General features: G+C 46.3%; 1 protein-coding gene across 1 annotated transcript in view; it reads right to left on the bottom strand.

The window, feature by feature from the left end:
- Positions 1 to 18,055, bottom strand: part of kcnh4b (potassium voltage-gated channel, subfamily H (eag-related), member 4b) — a 188,330-nt gene that overhangs the window by 57,682 nt on the left and 112,593 nt on the right. The window contains exons 8-10 of the mRNA XM_085966463.1: positions 16,781 to 16,975; positions 13,638 to 13,837; positions 6,435 to 6,684 (exon numbers count right to left, since the gene is read on the bottom strand). Coding sequence (XP_085822589.1) covers positions 6,435 to 6,684; positions 13,638 to 13,837; positions 16,781 to 16,975 — 645 coding nt within the window. The remainder of the gene's footprint in view (positions 1 to 6,434; positions 6,685 to 13,637; positions 13,838 to 16,780; positions 16,976 to 18,055) is intronic.

Raw genomic sequence — 18,055 nt, 5'->3', positions numbered from 1 at the left:
ATTAAACGTTTGATTAGTTTAAAAACTTACACCTTTGAAACTAGGATTTCTTCAGAAACTCTTGATTTAGCACTGGGTATTTGGGTTACACTAGTGTCCATGCACCATGGGAGCCCGATTTTGAATGCAGCCCAGACTGATGGGTTGAAAGGGCCTTCTCCCTACTAGCTGTAAGGATCCTACATTAAATGAGTTTGTTAGTTTTTAAACTACTTCCATGCAATTGCACATCACCAAAACTGGTTGCCAATTGGCACAACATTTGCTATTTCAGGGGTTGAACAATGGATCAATCCATTAAGACCAGAGAGGACAACAATAAAATTGAAGGTATATCTTCACGGTTTTAAACCTTTCCAAATAATTATTTCAAGAAGGATGTTTGAAGTTACTAATTCGGGTTGGTAATTTACTTTTATCATTCCAGTTCTTACTTTTGCAAGTGTGAATATTCTAAGTTGTTTGTCTAAACAGATCAGTTTAACATTATATTTGTTTTCTACTGAAGTTGATGTCTTTGAGCTCCACTAAGCTCCCTTTTGACTGTAAATACCAAACAAGATTTTTTTGTGAATCAATTTACTGTTTCTAGAGTCTACAGACTCCAAACACCCTGGGGATATTGCGAATGTGTGAAGAACTGGTCTATTTCTAACAAATGTGATTGAACACAGAATCTTACAGAACAACCCATCATCCACATGGACTGCAAGTGATAACGTGAGAAGAATATTTTATCTCACTTCAATCTTTTTTTTGAGTGCTGTAAAATTATGTAGGACTATCAGGAGTGCTGTTTGCTTGATGCAGTTCTTGTATCATTAGGAACTGCTTCAGAACAACCCTCTCAGTGAAAGTACTGCAGAACCTTCTTGTAATCAGCTGCTGCCATTGTTATTTCAATAATGGCAAAAAAGATGAAAGGAGAACGAGGCAAATTATTTACCAATTGAATTCGAGTTGGAGTAGGGGGGCTGTCTACTAATTTACAAAAAAATTGCGAACAGTTCTCACTTTCCCAGTGCATATTATGTAAGAGAGCCTCAATGAAAGAACTCCCTCCTACTCATATTATATAAACTTGTAGCTTAGCAACAGCAGCAGTACCGATGTGGCTTTTCACAATGCCAGAAGATAAAGTGATTGGTTCTTTGGCAGAAATTTAACCTACTCCAGGGTCATTGTTGTTCTAAATATTTTAAGGAGACTGCATTTGGTGTCTGATTTAAGGAAAAACCATGAGGGTTGGAAATCTAAATAAAAACAGAAACAGCTGGAAATTTCCGTCAGTTTTGGCACTACGAAAGTAAAATCTTTTTACAAATAGTTTTCTTCTTGCAAACTAGTAGACTAATTCTATGGTTAAAATGTAATCATTTGCCTCATTCTTTCCTCCCACTTCATAATTGTCAGCTTGTCTCAGTTAGTAGCGCTTTCAGCTCAGAGTCAGAAGGCTGTGGGTTCAAGCCCCACTCTAGGACTTGGGCAGATAATAGGCTGACACTTCAAGGCAGTACTGAGGGGAATGCTGCATTGTTGGAACTTGTAACCTATTCAGGTGGATGTAAAAGATCCTATGAGACTACTTGATAGATGAGTAGGGAGTTCTCCAGCATTTTCAGTATTTTTTTAAAAAGTTGTTTATTCATTTCATTTGCTATTTGTAGGGCAGTTTGGCAGCGCACATAACCACGACTACATTTCCAAAACCATTAATTAATTGAATGTGAAACACTTTGTGTCATCCAAATCTAATTGTTTTGGCAGTTGTGAGCCACATTTTGCCCCACCCCCAGTCGTGTGATGGAAAATGCTAAATGTAATGCAAATTTATAACATGGATACTAAAATCCAACATAGAATTAAAACATAAAATAGGCTCCCTGTTAGCTCAGTGAGTTTATCCAGTGAGGAGCTACACCATGTAGAACAGAAAGGCCAGCCAACCCATAAACTAGCAACCAGCCATCACCAGCAAACAGCAATTAGAAGCTGCCTACCACAACCAATGGGTCGCCACTAGAAGCTAACCAGCCACCACTGCTAGGCAACCAACCAACCAGTAACTAGCCAGCCTCAGAAGTTTGCCAACCACCCGTAGCACAAATGGGGACACAGTATGGTTTGGTGCCCCAGGTTATTGGAGCAGCGGAATAAGGAGCAGGAAATCCAAAAGGAGTGGGAGTCAATTCATCAGTGGGAGAGGTAGCAGCAATGGGAGAGGAACCATCAGTGGGAAAGGTAGCAGCAATGGGAGAGGAACCATCAGTGGGAGAGGTAGCAGCAATGGGAGAGGAACCATCAGTGGGAGAGGTAGCAGCAATGGGAGAGGAACCATCAGTGGGAAAGGTAGCAGCAATGGGAGAGGAACCATCAGTGGGAGAGGTAGCAGCAATGGGAGAGGAACCATCAGTGGGAGAGGTAGCAGCAATGGGAGAGGAACCATCAATGGGAGAGGTAGCAGCAATGGGAGAGGAACCATCAGTGGGAGAGGTAGCAGCAATGGAAGAGGAACCATCAGTGGGAGAGGTAGCAGCAATGGGAGAGGAACCATCAATGGAAGAGGTAGCAGCAATGGGAGAGGAACCATCAATGGAAGAGGTAGCAGCAATGGGAGAGGAACCATCAGTGGGAAAGGTAGCAGCAATGGAAGAGGAACCATCAGTGGGAAAGGTAGCAGCAATGGAAGAGGAACCATCAGTGGGAGAGGTAGCAGCAATGGGAGAGGAACCATCAATGGAAGAGGTAGCAGCAATGGGAGAGGAACCATCAGTGGGAGAGGTAGCAGCAATGGGAGAGGAACCATCAGTGGGAAAGGTAGCAGCAATGGGAGAGGAACCATCAGTGGGAGAGGTAGCAGCAATGGGAGAGGAACCATCAGTGGGAGAGGTAGCAGCAATGGGAGAGGAACCATCAGTGGGAGAGGTAGCAGCAATGGGAGAGGAACCATCAGTGGGAGAGGTAGCAGCAATGGGAGAGGAACCATCAGTGGGAAAGGTAGCAGCAATGGGAGAGGAACCATCAGTGGGAGAGGTAGCAGCAATGGGAGAGGAACCATCAATGGGAGAGGTAGCAGCAATGGGAGAGGAACCATCAGTGGGAAAGGTAGCAGCAATGGGAGAGGAACCATCAGTGGGAAAGGTAGCAGCAATGGAAGAGGAACCATCAGTGGGAAAGGTAGCAGCAATGGGAGAGGAACCATCAGTGGGAGAGATAGCAGCAATGGGAGAGGAACCATCAGTGGGAGAGGTAGCAGCAATGGGAGAGGAACCATCAGTGGGAGAGGTAGCAGCAATGGGAGAGGAACCATCAGTGGGAAAGGTAGCAGCAATGGGAGAGGAACCATCAGTGGGAGAGATAGCAAGAATGGAAGAGGAATCAACAATGGGAGATGTAGTGACAGAATCAAGAGCAGGAGGCTAATTGTCAGTGGGAAAACCGAAGGAGTGGGAGAGGCAATGGCAGGATCTGCAATAAGGAGCCAGCAGGAGCGAGGAAGCCAGCCGATGAGGAGCAGGAGAAGGAAGAAGCAGTAAGAGAGACAGCAGCAAGAGAGCATTACACTAAAAATCAGCTGTACCTCACACAGCTCCCCTGTTCCCAATTTCCGATCCCTCCCACTGCTGCCCATTCTCTAGCTGCACATTCTCCCGCTGTATCTCCTGGTGCCAATTCTGCCACTTTGTGGCAACATGGGAGGAATTCCATTGGGTAGGTGTTTGATGCATATGAAGATATTCGTAGTAACCAAAAAGTAAGTGTATGCTTGCCTCTAAAACTTTAAGGTGTGTAAATGCTCTACAGTTGTGCGTCCCTTCAATTGCACCCCTGCCAACCCCCCCGTTATCAGAGACACTCTTCTTCCTTCATTCACGGAGGCTCTTTCCCCCATTTCCCTCAGTTCACAGAATCAATCTTCTTCCCCCATTTCGGTTGGTCTGGTCAGCTGATGCTTTGCTTAGAAATCCAATTTTGTATGTCATCTTTGAGCATGAACATCTCAAGACTGTTTTAAAAAGAAAATTAGGTGAAAAAGTGAATATTAAAAGGTATGGGCAGTGAGCATGAGAGAGGGATTAGATGAGGCAGCTCATGTGGAGAAGAATACTGGCACAGACCTGATGGACTGAATAGCCTGTTTCTGTGCTGTAATTTGTGGATGGAAATTCCCGATCTTTCAAAACTAGACTCACTGAAGATTACAATTTATTGCAGGAATATATGTCACTTTCATCCAAAATCACTTCTGGTTGCCATCATGGTCTCCCACAGGTCCATCCCCAGCATCGGAAGAATCAGGTTGAAACAGGAGTCAAAGTGGGACCATTAAAACTGAGCTGTGATGGCTCATCCTCATTGTAATGGGTGAAGTTTAAATCCCTGCTGATTTTTACTTCGAAGCATGGGCACCAGGTGTAAAACACTGAGGCCTAGAAATTCAGTATAGCCACGTTCGGGGCACTACAGTCGGGCGGCCGCAAAAGTTTGCGCCCGGCGCAAGTTCGCGCCACCTTCGCCGATATTCAGTCGCATCGCCCCAAGAGGTTGCTGCTGCGCTAAAACAGGCGATGCACGACTATCATTAGGCGCTAAGCCGGCGGTCCGGGGCGATACCCCCGAGGGCGGGCGCAGCGCAGATGCGGCGAGTTGCTGATTGACGGCAGACACTCTGGCGCCGGTCAGCTCTTAAAGGGGGAGGGTGGACTTGTCTGGCTGCCATGCCCTGCGCACTGCAGCCCTGAAGCAAGGCCTGACCAATTCTGGTTCATCAGTTCTACGCCCTGGACCATGGGGAAGCCCGCTATTCTTCCAAATCCCATTGTACGCTCTTACTGCTTGTCCAGGGTCATGGGGAAGGAGATGTACTGACGTCTCCTTCTGAAAAGGGCATTGTTCACCTGTCGGATGCAGCAATGTACCGCGAACTGGGAGATGTTGGCAATGTCCCCAGTAGCGGATTGGAAGGAGCCGGTGGCATAGAAGTTGAGAGCCACCGTCACCTTCACTGCCACCGACAGAGACGTCCTGCTCCTCAGCTGTGGCTGCAGATCTCTGCGAAGCAGGTGGCAGATCTCAGTGACCACCTCCCTTCTGAATCGCAGCCTCCGAACACACTGCTCCTCAGACATGTTCAGATATGAGAACTGCTGGCGGTATACCCTGGGTGGGTAAGGCCTCCTGTGCCGACACCTGTTGGCCCTTCTCCGTCTGGCCATGACTGGCACTCTCTCACGGCGTCTCTGATCCCTTTGAATGCAATGCAGAAAGCCAACGTTTCCACCCATTGTAGCCCCCATTACAGTATATGTGGCGACTCAAGGCTATGGCACTGAAAGTGAAATCCAAGTGCAAAGCTCTGGCCTGAAGCCAGAAGTACCTGTGCGAGCGCGGAGTCAAAGCAGAAAGCTCTCTGCCTTTGTCTCTCACACAGAAGGATTGGCACAAAATGGCTGTCACTTATAATGCAGGAGGAGTCCCCTTTAAATAGCGCCCCCCACACCCTGCAGCGACTGGGAACCGTTCCCCTCTACCAGTCGCTGGGGGCGCCAGGCGCAAAGAAGGGCGGCGCCACTGAAGTTCCGGTTTGGGGCGCACAAAGGGCGTTGCACGATGAAATGGCGCCGACGCTAAATCTCTAGTGAAGTTGGGGAGAGGCGCAGATCGCGCTGCGCCCGGCCGCTAGCCGCCTAGCGCCCAACATCTCCTCCTCCTAAGGCGCTACCGGCTGGCGCAAGCAACTGAATTTCTAGGCCTGAATGTCTGCCAAAAACGAGATGAGTTGGCACGTATACCAGACTGAGTTAAGTAACGATTTGCTGAGGTTACTTAAAGCTGACATACTGAGAAATGCAAAACTGATCTGGGCACTGCAGAACACCTGAGCTTATTAAGCCGAAACTGGGTCAAACAAATGAATGGAAACTGCCTTTGTTCTATAAAAATGTACATTGGCGGCTGTCCTTCAGCTGCCTAGGCCCTAAACTCTGGAATTCCCTCCCTAAACCTCTCCATCTCTCTACCTCTCTTTCCTCCTTTAAGACGCTCCTTAAAACCCACCTCTTTGACCAAGCTTTTGGTCATCTTATGACCACATCCAACTGAAGAAGATGCCAAGATGCATAAAATGTAATGTAAAAAGAGAGCCACCCCGTGTTTGCGTGGGTTTTCTCCGGGTGCTCCGGTTTCCTCCCACAGTCCAAAGATGTGCGGGTTAGGATGATTGGCTATGATAAATTGACCCTTAGTGTTAGGGGGATTAAATACGTGGGGTTACGGGGATAGGGTGGGATATGTGTTGGTGTAGGGGTTACGGGGATCGGGTGGGATATGTGTCGGTGCAGGCTCGATGGGCCGAAATGGCCTCTATCTGCACTGTGGGGTTTCTGTGATTTCTGTGATACACCAAACTAAGCTCAAATGCCGTTAGCTCTTACCAAGAATTGCCAGTACCATGTTGTCCTTCAGAACTTCCATTGAGCCTGAACACACAAAGTAGTTTGCCTGTAGGGCGTCACCCTGTCTGATGAGGTACTCTCCTGGGGCACAGAAAGAGGTTTTGATATGGAGGGACAGTGATCTCAGGCATCCACGACTGGCCGATATAAAGAGGGGTAACTGCAGAATCTCCTTGTTGAGGTGCATGGCAATGTCGGCACGTAGCTCATCTGGGAAATCCCGTAAAAGCTGCAGAACATAAAGCAAAGATTTGAACTAAAATCCCAGGATGTGCGTCACTACAGAACTCACTGTACATTCTCAGTAGTGAAAACATAAGGCATAATTTGAAGTTAAGAGGTCTTTTTGGGAAGTGTTCCAATTCAACCATTTCTATCGAAGACATCAGGTACCTTTCGTAGACCTCAAACATTTGATGCCAGTGGAGAATAGTCCCAAGATACTAATTGCCTTTATTCTTTAGCAGGCTAACAAGTATCATATTGCACTGGAGTAGGATAACCAAAGAACCCACACAGATTTTACACTGCCGAGCCCAACTTAGACCACCAACATGCAACATCAGAATAAAGTGATACAGGTTTATGCTTACAATTCCCACAGTCTCAGCCACACAACTCTGGAGAAGTGTCAGGTGGAGTCCACATGCTGCTGCACGGGCACCTCGCAGAGGCTGGTTCAGAACTTCATTAGTGGAGGTGAAGGAGCAGATTGACTGCCTGCCCTATTAGCTAGAGTTGGTGCATGGCCTTGAGGCATTACAGAATGAGTATATCATATCCGCATTATCAAAATATACTTAATGGATTATAAAATGCTAAATGGATTAGACAGTTTTCATTTAGAGTTTAGTCGTATCAAGAAAAAGAGATACGACTTTCTTTAAAATATTCTCCATTAAGATGGAATTTTACTTACCGTATCTTTGTATTATAACAGTAAAACAATCAACACAGAGGGAAAACAGTGAGTGATAGTGTATTGCAACAACTCCCTCTCACTTCAAAGGTCTAAATTTGAATCCAGTCTGGACAAAGGTCTTCTCCTTCTGCCGAGGATCGCAAATCAAATGTGTTTTAAGAAGTTAATCCACTTCTTAGTGGAAGTGAGTTAACAACTAACCTTTCATTACACAGAAGATCCTTCAATTAATTCTTTTCTCTTTCAGTCTCTACAATGATAGTGTGAGACAAGGAGGTATCAGTGCAGTAGGTAGCACTCAATTATATTCAAGTTCTATGGTAGATAGTGTTAGTCCGAGTTCAAGTAACAGTGCAGTAGATAGGACTAGTCTGAATTCAAGTACTAGCCATCGATCACCAGATCTAGCTGGACCACAATAAGTGCTACCGGGCCTCGCTACTCCAAGATCATCCTGAAGAGAAAAGAAATCCCCAACCTCTTTTCTTCACTACTGTAGTGTATGTGCTTCAAGTCAGAACTACTTTCTACAGCTCCTGTATACTGTAGTACCGGCAGTAACCACACCGGTATATAAGCTGTGCGCATGCCTCTGTACCCCAGTCTAGAGATGACCCTCCTCCAGTAAAGACCTGTTGTTTGTTTATGTACAGCATCCGTGTAATTATTTATCCACTGAACCACGGATCTAACAGTGGCGACGAGTGTTGATGCGAATCTACCTGCAACATAAAACATTTTTTTTTTTTTTTAAATAGTCGAGTCCAGGAACACGGGCGTCGACCGCGAGCAACCGCCCAGCAGTCAGGCAGAGATCCAACTTCGCTGGGGAGGCTGTGGAGAGCCGGGCTTGGTTCCCCAGCCACAACGAGCAGTAAGAGACCGACGACAGGTCCAGAGCAGACCCTTCCCGAGCAGCGGCGGCTGGAGCCGACCGACGGCAGAGAGAGAGAGCCGGGCAGCGTCGATGGGGTAAGAAAGAGGGTGAAGCGAGCAGGGCGCAGCCGTGGATTGATCACTGAGCGGCGTCGAGGAAAAATACTGCAAACCGGAGAGGGTAAGAAACAGCCGGGTTCTAGACTGAGCGGCGTCGACAAATATCAAGAGAAGAACACGCAGAGCACAGCCAGGGATCACGGGCTGATCAGGGTCCGCGGGGCGAAGCAAGGGGAGACGCCATTGAGCCGCGGAGAAGCAGGGAGTGCGCGGGAGGCGCCATTGAGCCGTGGAGAAGCAGGGAGAGCGCGGGAGGCGCCATTGAGCCGCGGAGAAGAAGGAAGAGCGCGGGAGACGCCATTTTGCGAAGCCGCAGCAGAGAAGACGGGCGAGCGCGGGAAGGAAGGAAAGCGCGGGAGACGCCATTTTGTGCCAGCGGAGAAGAAGGGGAAGCGCGGGAGGCGCCATTGGGGATAGTTAACGCACAACCAAGGATGCCGAAGAGCGGCAGTATCTCTACGTTCGACAATGAAGTCGAAGATTGGGCGACATATGTGGAACGTATTGAGGTGTACTGCAGGGCGAATGAAGTGCCAGATGCTAATAAAGCACTGGTGCTGTTAAATTCCATGGGTGCAAAAACTTATGGGTTACTGCGAAATCTAATAACCCCAGAGAAGCTGGTAAACAAGGATTTTGGAAGCATAGTAGAAATCCTACAGGACCATTTAAGCGCCACGCCGCTGCTGATAGCAGAACGATTTAAGTTCCATAAAAGGAACCAACACAAAGATGAAAGCAATGCTGAGCACCTAACGGAACTGCGCAAGCTATCGAAATACTGCCAGTTTGGAGCGGGACTAGCAGACATGTTAAGGGACAAGTTTGTGTGTGGGCTACAAAGTGAAGGAACCCAGAAACGGCTTCTATCAGAAACGGACCTTACGCTGGACAAAGCTTTCAATATGGCAGTTTCACACGAAGCAGCCGCAAGGGGCGCTGCAGAGATACAACGGAGACCGCAAGAATACGGCACCAACGAAATGACCTATGGAATAGGGAAGTGCTATCGCTGCGGCAGAACAACACATGACCAGAAAGATTGTTGGTTCAAGGACCAAGTGTGCAGACAGTGTGGGAAAGCACGACACATTGCAAGAGTCTGCAGGTCTGGGAAGAAAACCAACAGTAAGAAATCTCCACAGGAGAAGTACAAAAAGGTACACCAGGTGATGGACAGTGGTTCAGATGAACAGAAAAGTGACACAGACTCCGGAAGCAAGGAGCTGGGTTGTCTGAAACTACATAATGTAACCGAAATAGAGGATCACCAGACTATCTGGGTTACACTCAAGATAGACGGAGTCCAAGTGGAAATGGAATTGGACACAGGGTCAGCTCTAACAGTCATAAATCAAAGAGACTACAAGCGGCTATTTTCACACATACCCTTGAAAGCTACAGAGATTGTCTTGAAGACGTATACGGGGCAAAAAGTCTACCCCAAAGGAAAAATAAGGGTGAAAGTGACACATAAAGGTCAGGAAATACCTAAAATGGATATATATGTATTGCCAAATGGAGGACCAGTGAGTGAGTGGATCCGGAAGATACATTTAGATTGGCATTCCATACAGGCACTGAAGGTGGAGGCCAAAAAGGATGATGACGTCACACCTGGACGACTGTCAAAAATGCTAACTGACGCAAAAGAAGTGTTCCAGGAGGGACTAGGAACACTAAAAGGAATAACAGCAACAATTAAAATAGAGGATAATGCAAGCCCAAAGTTTCTGAAGGCCAGACCAGTGCCTTATGCGATCAGACCAGTGGTTGAAGCAGAGCTGGAAGGCTTGGAACGTTCAGGAGTACTGTCCAAAGTGGACTGGAGCGAGTGGGCTACACCCATTGTCCCTGTAATGAAGAGGTCGTTGAGTAATACGCCTGGGGAACCAAAGAAGGTCCGCATCTGTGGGGATTTTAAGGTGACAGTGAACCCAGTCCTTCACACGGTACAATATCCGCTTCCACGAATTGAGGATATTTTCGCCTCGCTATCTGGTGGTAAACGCTTCACCAAAATTGATCTAGCCCAGGCGTACTTGCAAATGGAGGTAGAAGCAGCTTTGAAACATTACCTTACGATCAACACCCATAAAGGTCTCCATCAATACAACCGGCTGGTGTTTGGAGTAGCCTCGGCTCCGGCTATCTGGCAAAGGGCGATGGATCAAGTCCTGCAAGGGATTCCAGGGACCCAGTGTTATTTGGACGACATCTTGGTCACGGGCAAAAATGACGGTGATCACCTCGCTAACTTGGAGAAGGTGCTCGCCAGATTAAAGGAATATGGGCTACGAGCTAATCGCCACAAGTGCAAGTTTTTCCAGAAACAGATCTTGTATTGCGGCCACGTCATCGATGAAGAGGGGTTACATAAGTCCCCTGACAAGATTGAGGCAGCAGTCAAGGCTCCAGCACCGGAAAATGTGTCACAACTGAGGTCGTTCCTCGGGCTGGTAAACTATTACCACAAGTTCTTACCAAATTTGTCTACGGTACTACACCCGCTGAACACTCTACTGCAAACAGGGGTACCATGGAAGTGGGATGACGAACGTAGATGAGCTTTCCAGAAGTGTAAAGAATTGATCACATCAAAAGAGGTGTTGGCCCATTTCAACCCAGCACTACCAATTCGTTTGGCATGTGATGCATCACCCTACGGCATTGGAGCGGTGCTGTCGCACAAATTCCCAGACGGGTTGGAGAGGCCAGTGGCCTTTGCGTCTCGGTCACTAACCTCAGCCGAGCGCAACTTCGCCCAGATTGACAGGGAGGCCCTCAGCCTAGTATGGGGAGTAAAAAAATTCAACCATTATCTGCATGGGCAGAAGTTCACCTTGCTGACTGACCACCAACCACTTGTCTCCATCTTTAATCCTAAGAAGGGCGTGTCAGTAATGACTGCACAGCGGTTACAAAGATGGTCCCTGTTTCTAGGGGCGAATCAATATGAAATAGAATATAAAGGCACGAAACAGCATGGGAACACTGATGGGCTATCGTGCCTGCCACTGCCTACGGTGGAGGAAGCACCAGCAGTGGACCCTATCGAGATATTTTATTTGTCGATAATTGAACGATTGCCAGTAACAAACGCGGATATAGAGAAGGAGACCCGCAATGATCCGACGCTGTCATGGGTATATGAATTGACGGTGAGGGGATGGCCAACACATGGCGACTCACTGTTGCCAGCATTCTCATCCAGAAGAGAACAGCTGTCGGTATGCCAGGGGACAGTGATGTGTGGATCCAGAGTGGTGATTCCACCCAAGTTAAGGGAGAGAGTGCTAAAGGAGCTACATGAAGGTCATCTGGGGGGAGTGAAAATGAAAAGCCTTCCTAGGGCTTATGTGTGGTGGCCGGGAATCGATCAACAAATCGAAGACCTAACTAAGAGCTGCTTAGGATGCCAGAAGGTCCAAAATGCATCACCAGATGGCCCTCTACACCCATGGGAGTGGCCCTCCTCTCCATGGCAACGGGTGCATATTGATTTCAGTGGTCCATTCATGGACTCAATGTTCTTAATAGCAGTGGATGCTCATTCAAAGTGGCCTGAGGTGATAAAGATGTCTTCAACCACTACAGAGAAAACGATTGCAGTCCTACGGATCATATTTGCCAGAAACGGTTTGCCAGAGCAGATCTGCTCTGATAATGGACCACAGTTTGTGTCCGACGAGTTCCAAAAATTCATGAAAAGGAATGGGGTAAGGCATTACACATCCGCCCCGTATCATCCAGCCACCAATGGATTGGCTGAGAGGTTCGTACAAACCTTTAAGGCGGCGATAAAGGCCATGTGCGACGAGGAAATTCCACTACAGCATAAGATGGACAATTTCTTATTAGCCTACCGAAACGCGACACATGCAGTTACCAACCAGACCCCGGCCATGATGTTCTTTAACCGAAGGTTGAGATCTCGTCTGGACTTGCTCAGACCAAATGTGCGAAGAAATGTTGAGGACAAACAATTCCAGCACATCAACGAGAAGCCGACAAGGAGCTTCAATGTAGGGCAACCAGTCTTGGCCCATGACTATCGAACAGAGAAGTGGCAACCCGGAACAATATGTACAAGGCAGGGGCCATTAATGTACACAGTGGATGTCGGGGAGAACATTGTGAGACGCCACGTCGATCAGATCTTAGCGTCACAGGAAGGCGTCAACCCCATGTCTCGAGTACCTGGGGATGAACCCGACATACCGGTAGCATCTACTTCAGACCCAGTAGCAGTGGAACCCGATGAACTACCTGATGAAAAGGGGTCAGAATCGCCTCTGCACCAAGAACAAGAACCTCCGGAAAGGCGCTATCCCGAAAGGGTCAGGAAGCCGCCCCAAAGACTGAATCTATAAATGGACTTTTGTTATTAAATGTACATGTAAAAATGTAATTGTTATTTGAATATTAAGGGGGTATTATTAATCTAAAAAGGGAGGAATTGTAGTGTATGTGCTTTAAGTCAGAACTACTTTTTACAGCTCCTGTATACTGTAGTACCGGCAGTAACCACACCGGTATATAAGCTGTGCGCATGCCTCTGTACCCCAGTCTAGAGATGACCCTCCTCCAGTAAAGACCTGTTGTTTGTTTATGTACAGCATCCGTGTAATTATTTATCCACTGAACCACGGATCTAACAACTACCACCTCCTTAATCCCCTCTGCCCTACTCCTTCAACCCTCAAGTCCGAACAGCTCATGGACATCATTGTTGCTAAGATTGAGACTATCTGTACAGCTGCCTCTGCAGAAGCAACTTCTTCCCTTTGCCCTCTAAACCAAACATCCCCCCACCCAGGGTCTTCTCTGCCCTAACCCTGAACCCTCATCTCCCCCATAACATTGCTGAGCCTATCTCATCCATGACACCCATCTTGTGTTCCCTTGACCGCATTCTGACTAAAATGTTGACAACCCAGCTTCCGTTCCTAGCCCCCACGTTGGCTGATGTTGCAAATACTTCCCTCTCCTCAGGTACCGTCACCCTCCCTATATATAGTGTGAATGGAAATAATACATTGGAATGCTCTACTAAGATAGGAATTTAGATATAATGGGAATGGTAGACTGGAATTCACTATTGAATCATATAATCTGTTACCAAGACTGGTGAACAGGATATTTAGGTTCATCAGCACGTTGAATTTTTTTCCCCACTCACGTGGCAAACAGACTTTTGGATAAATCAAAGGTTCACAGATCAACCTAGAGGAAAGTAAGAGCAGGAGTCCATGATACTTTACCTCGTTGGCATCGATCCCATTATTCACTGACCATGTTGTCTGGAAATATTCAAGCATTCGCTGTTTGAGCTGCCGGGGAAGGTGGTGAACTCGAATAAAGTCTTTCAGGTCCTTCATTCGAGTGTGGTAGAGCGAGCGCCTTGAGTACATGCGCTGGATGATGGCGGTAACGTTCCCAAAAACAACAGCATGCATCAGAGCTGGAAAGAGAGATGGAATAGACAGAACTGTGAAAGGATTGGTAGTTAAAATCTGGCTTTCTTATTAGCACTTTAAATAAAAATCAGTTCATAGTTGACTTCTATTCCCTAACATTGTCATGAGATGTCAGATGCAACTGCAAGTTCAACAGATTGTATATCTAATTGGTGTGATAGTCCACCATTATGGTCACAATATTGACCTGTGCTTTACTAACATTTCAGTCAGAAAGTGTAGAGTTTTTTATGCAGTTGATGGCTTTAGCCTGTCTTGAATAATATATAAATTATTCCTGGTCTTACCATGTTGACAGGGCATCTACAACAACAACAACTTGCAATTACACTGCACCTTTAACATAGTAAAATGTTCCAAGGCACTTCACAGGAAGATAATCAGAAATAAATTGACAGAGTCAAAAAAGGAGATACCAGGAGAGGTGACTAAAATCTTGGTCGAAGAGGTAGACTTCAAGGAGGGTTTTAAAGAAGGCGAGAGAGTCAGAGAAGCTTAGGGTGGGAATACCAGAGCTTAGGGCCTAGATGGCTGAAGGGACGGCTGCCAATGATGGGTCAAAGGAAGTGGGGAGTGCACAAGAGGCCAGAGTTGGAGGAGTGCAGAGTTCTCAGAGGGTTGTAGGGCTGGAGGAGGTTACAGTGATAGGGAGGGGTGAGGCCATAGAAGGTTTTGAACACCAAAATGAGAATTTTAAAATCGAGGCGTTGGTGGACCGGGAACCAGTGTAGGTCAGTGAGCACATGGGCGACGGGTGAACAGGACTTGGTGCGAGTTAGGATACGGGCAGCAGAGCTTTGGATGAGCTCATGTTTATGGAGAGTGGAAGATGAGAGGCCTTGACAGGATAGCTGCCGAGAGGCTGTTTCCTCTGGCTGGCGAGTCTAGAACTAGGGGTCATAATCTCAGGATAAGGGTCAGCCATTTAGGACTGAGATGAGGAGCAATTTCTTCACTCAGAGGGTGGTGAATCTTTGGAATTCTCTACCCCAGAGGGCTGTGGATGCTCAGTCAATGAGTATATTGAAGACAGAGAGCGATAGATTTTTGGGCACAAAGGGAATCAAGGGATATGGGGATAGGGAGGGAAAGTGGAGTTGGTGTAGAAGTTCAGCCCTGATCTTATTGAATGGTGGAGCAGACTCGAGAAGCCATATGGCCTACTCCTGCTCCTATTTCTTATGTATTTATGCCATCTTTAGACAGCTGAACTCCAGAAACACCCTCCTTGGGAAGCTCTTCTGTTGCCATATTGCCATTAAAGCTGCTGCAACGGGTCCCCCTGCAGCAGACGTGGCACCTCCTGCTGCACAAATGTCTTCAAAACATTCTTACCATAGCTTTTATGAAAACTATCACTGAAAATAATGAAGCAGTAGTAACTGGCACAACTGGTGAAAAGATGAGGTCATTACATTCTTGATTACAGGACTGAGCCTGCCTCCTCTTTACAAACAAAGTAAAATGGCTTGCAAGACACTTCACATTGATGATCCTATTCTGTCTGGTGCAGTGGGTGCTGAGGCTTTGCATTGCCTTCAAGAGGGAGCTGGACCGGTTCTTGGCTGGGGCAGAGATCGCATCATATAGAAAGTAAGTATAGAATCACAGAATGGTTACAGCACGGAAGGCGGCCATTCGGCCCGTCAAGCCAGTGCCGACTCTCAGCTAGTCCCACCTCCCCCGCCCTTTCCCTGTCGCTCTGCAAATATTTTTTCTTCAAATACTTAACCAACTCCCTTTTGAAAGATAAGATTGAGTCTGCCTCCACCACCCTTTCAGGAAGTGCATTCCAGATCTTAATCACTCGCTGCATAAAAAAGTTTTTTCTTACATCGCCTTTGGTTCTTTTGCCAATCACCTTAACTCTGTGTCCTCTGGTTCTTGACCCTTCTGCCAATGGGAACAGTTTCTCTCTATCTACTCTGTCCAGACCCCTCATGATTTTGAACACCTCTATCAAATCTCCTCTCAATCTTCTCTGCTCCAAGGAGAACAACTGCAGCTTCTCCAGTCTATCAACGTAACTGAAGTCCCTCATTCCTGGAATCATTCTCGTAAATCTTTTCTGTACTTTCTCGAAGGCCTTCACATCCTTCTTAAAGTGTGGTGCCCAGAATTGGACACAGTACTCCAGTTGAGGCCGAACCAGTGTTTTATACAGGTTCATCATAATTTCCAAACTTTTGTACTCTATAGCCCAGGATCCCGTAAGCCTTTTTAAACTGCTTTCTCAACCTGCCCTGCCACCTTCAGCGATTTGTGCACACATACCCTCAGGTCTCTCTGTTCGTGCACCCCCTTTAGGATTGTACCATTTAGTTTATATGTCCTCTCCCTATTCTTTCTACCAAAATGTATCAGTTCACACTTTTCTGCATTAAATTTCATCTGCCACATGTCCGCCCATTTCACCAGCCTGTCTATGTCTATCACTCTCCTCCTCACTGTTCACTATTCTTCCAAGTTTTGTGTCATCTGCAAGTTTTGAAGTTGTGCCCTGTACACCCACGTCCAAGTCATTAATATACATCAAGAAAAGCAGTGGTCCTAGAACCAACCCCTAGGGAACACCATTGTATACCTTCCTCCAGTCCAAAAAACAACCATTCACCACTACTCTCTGTTTCCTGTCCTGTAAATTAACACTTATGGAACACATGGTCCATGCGATCTCCTGGACTGTTTTTGATCACTTGAGTGGGTCAGAGAGGAATTTTCTAGAGTTTTTCCCCCCTTATTATCTCTGGGTTTTTCTCTTTTTTTTTGCCTGTCCCAGATTACATGGCGGCGAGGGAAGTTTCTAGTCATAATGCTTCAGCTATCACGAATGTAGGTCTGGCTTAATGGACCTGCTAATCTTTTCCTGCCCCGTTATTTCCGTATGTTCATATTGGAGTAGAACATGGCTGGACTAAGTTACTTACCCCCTATGAGCATCGTGCAAATCGAGAATATCTTCTCTGCATCTGTGTTTGCCGAAACATTTCCAAAGCCGACGCTGGTTAGACTGCTCAGGGTGAAGTAGAGGGCAGCAATATAGGCACTTCTGATGGATGGGCCACCCAACGAGTTGTTCATGTACGGAGTCTCTAACCGTTTCCCCAGCTCATTCAACCACCCTGGGGAAAGGACAATCAGAAGTCCAAAGTGTTTAAATGTACAAAACCTTGCAGGGGCAGGACATGTTCACAGACCCACATTTAGACTAACAGAAAAGTGGACACACCTACATACATGCATACAGTAGACCATTGGATTTAAAAATTTACAAAATCAATAATAAATTCATACAAAATATTCATTTTAAATTACGTTTCGTCACCCAACTACATTTGCAGTTATTTTATGAAAGGAACCACCTTAGGTGAAGCAAGTTAGTAAAGTAATAGATGTGAAAGCTCAGAATGGGAAAGCTTTATACCAGTGCTAGAAGTACTACAAATAAAATAGAGAAACTAGAAGCACAAATCCGGCGAGAGGGGTTTGATGTAGCAACAGTTAGAGAGACCTGGCTGTAGCTGGGAAGGAATGGGAGTGAAATCTACCAGAATATAACAAGTGGAATCACTATGGGTAGAGCCAAGGAATAGGAAAGGATACAAAACGTTGGTGGGAGCACTTTACAGATTCACTACCTATAATAACTTAAAAGTGGATTGTATGTATGAACAGATCGGGGTTGGTTCCAAGAACAAAAATATCTGCTTGAGACATAAATAGTTATATTAGTAAAGGATCTGTTTGTTGTTCGAAGAAGTCTGCCCACCCACACCACGTCAAAGAAAAACCTATATCAGGACTGCAGTCCTAGGATTTTATATTTCCTGCTTTGATTGTCTATTTCCATGATGAGATGTCAAAAGTTATTGGAATGAATTTCTAAAGATGTTGTGCATTTTATTGTTTTGAAAGAGCTTATGTTAGAACTCAAATATTCTGCTGTTACTTTCCTGCTGTGTTTGCCTGCATCTGTGTAATTGTGCTACTTGTAAATAAATGCATCTATTATTTTTAGCCTGAATCCGATAGCCTACCAGGGATAAGTTACAGGCAGCAGGAATTTTATACAAGTTGGAGTTTGTAGATAGAATTGGGGGATAGGTGGCAGCAAGGATGGCACTAGAGAAATGAAGTCTGAAGGTGGTGAATGTAGGGATAAGGGTTTTAACTGTGGTGGGTAGAAGGTAGGAACAGGGGGG

The sequence above is a fragment of the Somniosus microcephalus genome, chromosome 24 (assembly GCF_052327205.1).
Source record: "Somniosus microcephalus isolate GS21.2 chromosome 24, FLI_Smic_1.0, whole genome shotgun sequence".
NCBI classification, from domain to species: Eukaryota; Metazoa; Chordata; class Chondrichthyes; order Squaliformes; family Somniosidae; genus Somniosus; species Somniosus microcephalus.
The sequence above is the reverse complement of the archived record's forward strand: the minus strand, read 5'-3'. Positions and strand labels throughout refer to the sequence as shown.